The 7,363-nt window shown below is 37.2% G+C and overlaps 1 protein-coding gene across 1 annotated transcript in view; it reads left to right on the top strand.

The window, feature by feature from the left end:
• Nucleotides 1-2,268: 2,268 nt before the first annotated feature.
• LOC108709734 (short stature homeobox protein) overlaps nt 2,269-7,363 on the top strand; it is a 23,737-nt gene continuing 18,642 nt past the window's right edge. The window contains exons 1-2 of the mRNA XM_018249830.2: nt 2,269-2,683; nt 5,522-5,730. Of these exons, the coding sequence (XP_018105319.1) occupies nt 2,404-2,683; nt 5,522-5,730 (489 nt within the window). The 5' untranslated portion in view covers nt 2,269-2,403. The remainder of the gene's footprint in view (nt 2,684-5,521; nt 5,731-7,363) is intronic.

The raw sequence follows: 7,363 nt of genomic DNA on the forward strand, positions 1-7,363 counted from the left end.
TGTCCAAAAGCCCTTCATTCACTTTTAGAAATGTGTGCCAGCAGGGTCCCAATCGAATCATACTTGAAATTTACTGAATAGCAATGCACATTATTTATCCCTTTACACACTATCCTGGTAACTAGCTACTGTGACTCTCATGAAATATAGCATAAACCAAGCATTTGATCCATGTCATTTCTCGACAGCTTCTTGCTAGGGATTCCCTTTTCTGCCAAAAGGATAGTAGATATCACAATGTATAAAAAGAGCTGCATTCCCAGGGAGTTGCTCCCAGCCAGGTTTAACCTTGGAAAGTTACTATATTACATGAACTCTCTCAGGCTTCTTCTCCCTCATTTCTGGTGAATGGTACCGGGAAGTGTTTGACTGAATGAAACAGATCAATGAATGGATTGACGACACAATTGTCTATTCCCAACCGGCGTTTTTCACTAGGTAGAGACGTGGGAAGTGCTAGTGCAGTGTTGGTATTAGATCAGAATTCAAGCTTTGCATAGACATGGGGTGAGTTACACAACTGATCTCATTTACAGGCCAATGATAAAACCAACTAGTTTCTTTATATATTGCTGTTTGTAAGGATACAATATTATATCCATAAACAAGAATCGTAATCAAATCATTAATAGGACGTGTAATACAGCCATTATTGAAATATCTTAGGGGATTATATTGTAGCCATTTATGTACCTTTCACAAACAACAGATACATTGATGACAGCAAGCCAAACTCAGTGAGAAAAACAGAATGAAACAAACGAGATGTAACTGTTTCTTATGCTACACGTCCTGATAGAAATCAGTTCCCTCCAAGTGTATATCAATAGTGCCTCATTCATTATTAATATATGAAATGTAAAAGTGACTGACTAAATAAATCACTGACTCTTGGACAGTGTCTCTGTCTCCCTGGGAAATAGGGAACAGCAACAAATTGTACAAAACTACAAGACTGCTGATAGGGTTGATAGCAGGGAAGTAGTAGCCACACACTTCTCGGGAAAGGAAAGAATTGCATCTTGTTCTCCAGCAAGCGATTCAACTCGCACAGAACAGGATGGACTTAATTATGGCATCTGATTAAATAATGATTATGGAGATGAAACCCCAGTGTTACATCAGGGAAATTCACACTACCTTGGAACAAGTGAGAGCAGAACCAACTGTTACAGGCAGGGCTGCTCCATTCTCTATATCAGAACAAGAAGAGCTACAATTAAATCATACCAGATAATAATAACAATAATAATATAAATACTAACAACAATCAGAACAAGAAGAGCTAAGGAACAACAATTAAATCATACCAGATAATAATAATAATAATAATAATAATAATAATAATAATAATAATAATAATAATATAAATACTAACAACAATACAGAATTTCCTTATTAATCCTCCTAACTGAATAACTAGTGGATTGACTGATGTTATTGTTTGGCTAAAATCATTGTGGTAATTACATTCCTATCAGATGCACAAAATGTTGTCAAACTCCCTTGGTTATATAAATTTCATTATCAGTGCAACAAACTCTTCTACCCCCTATTCTTCATTACAATACACCAAAAACCAGAGCTTCATCTTTCCTTTCCATGTTTCTCGGACAGCACAATCTTATCCAACCCTACCAATAAGTGCACTGTCACTATCGGATCCCCCCATATGAAGCACAAAAAGTTGGTGCAAGGCACACTGATAGACTCAAGTATTGATCAGACCAGGAAAAATGTAGTAGATAAAAATGAAAACTTTATTTATATATCATCTCTCGCCTGACGCGTTTCGTGTCCATAGGACACTTAATCATAGGCTATCGGATCCCCCCAAGCAAACAGCTCTGCAGCGCCCAGCATGACTCACGCACCATTCCCATGCGAAGGAACACAAGACTGAGACCCCCAGTTACTCACAGCGTTGCTCAGACCTTCCTGTGAATGAAAACAGGTTGTATACTTGTTTATTAGTGTGTAGAGTTAAAAAGAAAGGCAGATACCTGTTTGTCTCTTGCTGTCTGTTTGCCTGCTTTGTAGCGTTTTATTTCCCCCCCAAGACAAGGTGCAATGATGCCAAAGAGTGATGAAATGCTGAAGGAAGCCAATTGCTGGCCGAGGTGGGGGATAGCTGCTAGGAATCCGCCTGCAAGTGCGGACCACTCAGTAATTGCTGGAGACAGGGAGCTGGGGGGCTGGGCTGAGGTTCCCATGTATAAATAGTGTGATCTCAAATTGAAAGGCATAAATAACAGCAGGAGTGATCTAACCCTATGCAGTTCATCCTCGGCGTGAAAAGAAAAAAAAACAATAAAAAGCTTCCAAGGGACGTTTCGCCCTCCCAGTGCAGCAAGGCGCAGGGATCAGTGTGGATAGGAAGTGTAAGGGTTCTGCTGGGCAGCTATGGAAGAACTTACCGCTTTTGTATCCAAATCGTTTGACCAAAAAAGCAAAGAAAGTAACAGCGGCGGCGGCGGTGGCAGCGGCAAAAAGGAGACAATTACCTACAGGGAAGTTTTGGAAACTGGTTTGGCTCGGATGAGGGAGCTTGGAAACTCTGAGACTAACCTCCAGGACATCACCGACACCAGCAACCACTGCCCGCTGCACCTTTATAAAGAGCACGGCGCCGACAGCGACAAGGACAAACTCAAAGACTACGTTTCGGCCAGAGTCTCGGAAGGTGGGTTATCTGCTGCTGACCGGCAAATAAAGTGCATGGGACAAGCACACTGTACAAGGTCAAAGATACCTACACAGGGGCTTACAGGCATACTAATACACACACACACAGAAACACACACACACAAGGAAACACATACACGGCCTGTTGACAAGTAGTTTATACATAACACTTTGCGCTTTATTAATTTGTTTAATTTTGTTCAGTTAAACGATTGCTCAGCATGCCCAGCCTTCACTATATAATGCACATTAGACTCCCAACTTATTATTCGCCTTCTTCATTGTCACTTCTGTGTCACATCTTTGTATTCAATTCTTAAAAATGATTTTATGTTAAATATATGCTCGTGTTGGGATTCATTAGTCCTGGTACTGCGAGTGCGATTCTTCTAAATACTGTATTGCTATAGAATGAAACCGATAAATTTAAATACTGATGAAAATGATTTACACCCCCTCCCTCCAAATTAGAACTTTGCCTTATTTGTGTGTGCTTTGTGTTTAATAGCTGGTAGCACAGGTATTTATTATATATGTACTGCTGGGGTACAATGGGCCCTCTCTCTGTGTCCTGTACCCTCTCCCCATCATTTTCTCTCTGTCTCAAATCCATGGCAAGAACAGACTCATGGCAAAGACCCCCCAACCCATTTCTGAGCAGGGCAAACAGGTGTTCTCTCTTTCACACTGTTGTTCTGACTTCAAGGCGTTCTAATATCTATCAGAAAGAAAAGACATATTGCAAACAGCCTGAGCCAACATGTGTCTGGGGGAGCGCTGCACAAAACGTTTTCATCTGGTCAGACTCAAGTAGAAATTAAACTGAAAACATAACAACATGTGGGAGCTGAATAGGGAACCCACCAGAGCTATGTGGTAAAATGAATGTTCTGCAGAGCCCCCCACCTCCAGTATCTATCCGTCTGTCTGTCTTTTAGTCTCAAGACTGATCCCTCTTTTCTTCAAAGATAATAATGGTATTTGTTCAGAGATTAAAACATGCATAACCCCTAAAACATATCAACATTTTTTTTTCTATGCTTATTGAAAGATGCAGTTCACCACCATCTTATTTTACTATATTGACTATTAACTATTATAGTTGTTTTTTTGTTGAAAAATAAAATAAAAGTAATACTGTAATATGTAATGTAAGTTCCCTAAAATGATACCCCATTTTTAGCTTGTCTCCACGATCTCTCTCTTTCTATTTTTTTTGGAGGGGGTGGGAGTAAAATAATGACATTTCTGAATTTCCCAGTTCTCTGTGCGCTGCCATTTGCAAGTCTTGGCCCATAAAGCCCCTTACATGTTTTTTTTTCAGCCCAACTGCAAATGCAATAAACGTTAAGTCTACTGGAAGAACAAAAGGATTATAAGATGATTAAAACTTCATAGAGGTACTCTATAAACACATGGAAACAATTACCCATCCATTTTCTTTACAACCTTTTGCAAAGTTAATTTTATATAATGGATTACACCAACCAGAGAGGGGTTTGTTCCATGCGTTTTCAATAATGAACAGTAAAAATTTAATTTGCTGAGACTTACAATTTACATACATTTATCCTGAGATTGCCATCTCTAAAAAACCCAATTCTAATTTAAAAAAAAAAAAGAAAAAAAAAGCAACATGAACCATTTTTATTAACGAAAGGTCTGCCTTGAAATATTTTCTTCTCCTTCGCTGTTCTGCTTTAGTGATTTATAAATAAATAAATAGGAGTGTTTCCTAAATGATATGTATGCGCTTCAACAACATGAGTGTTTATATATTAAAGGACAGGCTCTTGGCTATCAGGTTCCTAATTGAGGCTCCATTAACCACTTCCAGAATGACATTTTAGCTTTGTTGATCGAAGAGCCATCAATAAAAGCTGTTGATTGTTCACTGTATACTGTACCCAGTGTCATTGCTACGCTTCATGGCAAAATGATTTTTTCTGCAACATTATTTAAGCATCTTGCTGTTATATCCCAAATCCAATCGTTATAGTCTCTGTGGCTATTTTATTTTTGTATTAGTGTACGATATAATTTCTATACATCTATAAGTATTTAAGGTCTATTGGGGATATATATATATATATATATATATATATATATATATATATATATATATATATATATATATATACTAGAAAAAAGGTCCTAGAAGTGGACCGAAACGTCGGCCTGTTTTTAATTAACTTAAATAAAATTATGGTTTTTAAAATAACCTATATAAATGTTCCCAGTGTGCACTCATTCTCCCTTGGAAATATATATATATATATATATATATATATATATATATATATATATATATATATATACATATATATATACACGTCCCAGTGGTGTAAATTGTTTTATAAGTAGAGCCCTACATTTCCTACATTACACTGCCTTTTATCCTCATGATTAAATGTTCTTTATAGGACCCAGATGATATTCACTGTGTGACCACCATTAGACTAATGGGAAACTAATAGGAATCGATTTGAGCTACATTAAGGACGTATTTGTTAGATGTGGTGTAGTTCATGAAATACATGGCGGATGAAGAGTAATTATTAAGATTACTGTCTTCTTATTAAAGTAAAAAAAAAAAGGCATCGATCATTTTTATATATGACAAATAGACCTTGTTAATTGAAGTTCATATCTGCAGTCATTTATCAAAGGGTCTCTACAATTATTGCACAGGGAGAAGATAAATGGATCGGATAGAAATTTGCAATAGGAGAGATGAATTCAATTTTATTAGTATGGTTCTGGGCCTAAGCTTTGCCAGGGAAGTTATACCCACCAAGCTTTGTCATTAACAAGCCTGTCTTCTTATCCCTGGCAGGGATCTATGAGTGCAAAGAGAAGAGGGATGATGTGAAGTCAGAGGATGAAGATCAGCAGACTAAGCTGAAGCAGAGGAGAAGCAGAACTAATTTTACACTAGAGCAGTTAAATGAGCTTGAAAGGCTGTTTGATGAGACCCACTATCCTGATGCCTTCATGAGAGAAGAGCTGAGCCAGAGACTGGGACTATCTGAAGCCAGGGTCCAGGTAAGGCCCACCTGCAGATGCAACTGACAGATAGTGACAGTCACCCTATTCCACCATCAGTGACACTAAGCTGGCTCCTCGTAGGTTGGTATGCACCAATAGGAGAACAGGGATAGGGACTTCAGCTTCTGGCTCTAAGTGAAAATAAACTGGGCAAATGAGAAAACAGAGATTTACAATATACTTTCTATGCTTTGTATTATGTAGAAATGTTAGCATTTTACACATGAGAAACTGTTTGTATACCTTTGGCATTATCTTAATTATAGTAGTAGTTTGAGTTCTGTTTAATCTATATGCCCCACCTCTTCATTTAAATATATATTATTTTGAGAAAAAATTTGTATATCTATGTGATATATATATATATATATAAATATAAATATATATATATATATATATATATATATATATATATATATATATATATATATAAATAAGGTTTATATATATATATATATATATATCTAAGGTTGTTCAGCACACCAACAATATATCAACATTTGGCAAGCTATAGTACCTTGGTGTTATCCTCTGCAGCTGTTTTCAGAAAAATCAAAAAGATGAGGATGCACTTTTTTTTTTTAGAAAAGTTAAAAAGTAATATTCTTTATTAGAAACATATTAAAAAGCAGGTCGACGTTTCGGTCTGTATCTAAGACCTTTCTCAAGACCATACATATAGATATACACCCATCCGACAATCAATATGAATATAAAGCTGAAATCTACATATTCATACAGATGGATGCTCATAAATAAAATAGATCGTATTGGCCATAACTCAGTATCTGGCACCAGATCCCCTCAGCAGTGGGATTATTTCTCAGCACACTCTCCCACCTTCTGGCCCTGCCAGCTCCGAATAAAACCGGGTTCTTTAAAGGTCCCTTGGCTGCTTTTGGGGCTGGATTAGCATGAGCCGGGGGGTAGAGGGGCCCCAGCTGACCTACTGACAGACATATGGATTTATAATATCCAAGTCTGGCCCATCTGCTCACTCCCTGCTTTTCACAGTGCGAGAAACACAATCCTGAAAATGATTCTTTTTAGTGAGTAAAATGTATTTACGAGCTTTTAGCAGAACCTTTAGCGTTTCTGGCAGGACGAATTGTATTAAATCTCTGTTACGCATCATCTAAAAATAATCAATAGACAACGATTATATATGGCTATTAAAGGATTCTACAGACTCACAACCAGAAATTGCACGTTGTGTATTTAAACAAATATGTTGTGTCATTCCATAGCATTCCATACAAACAATAACTGAAATCCAATTTGCCTTCACTTCTTTGTTAAATGATACAATCCCCCTTTAACCTTATAAGAATATATTTTAAACGAATTCGCTTCTTTGTACTTGGACATTTTAGCCAAATCATCCAAATTAAGGATGAAAAAAAACCCCTTTTGCTTGAGGGCATCAACTTTGCTCCAATTTCCACCTCTGATTGTCTGGATGTGTAATATCTTCCAGTGCCTTGATGTAGTCTTCCTATAAAAACAAATTACCCATAATTTCATTCCGCTCTCCCCCTTTCAGAGCCTTATTACAGAGTAGCACCTTCACAGGATGTTCAAAGTTGCACAAAATTGCTCCTTAAACTGCTTTCAGATCTTGGAAATCAGC

The sequence above is a fragment of the Xenopus laevis genome, chromosome 2S (genome assembly GCF_017654675.1).
Source record: "Xenopus laevis strain J_2021 chromosome 2S, Xenopus_laevis_v10.1, whole genome shotgun sequence".
Classification (NCBI taxonomy): domain Eukaryota; kingdom Metazoa; phylum Chordata; class Amphibia; order Anura; family Pipidae; genus Xenopus; species Xenopus laevis.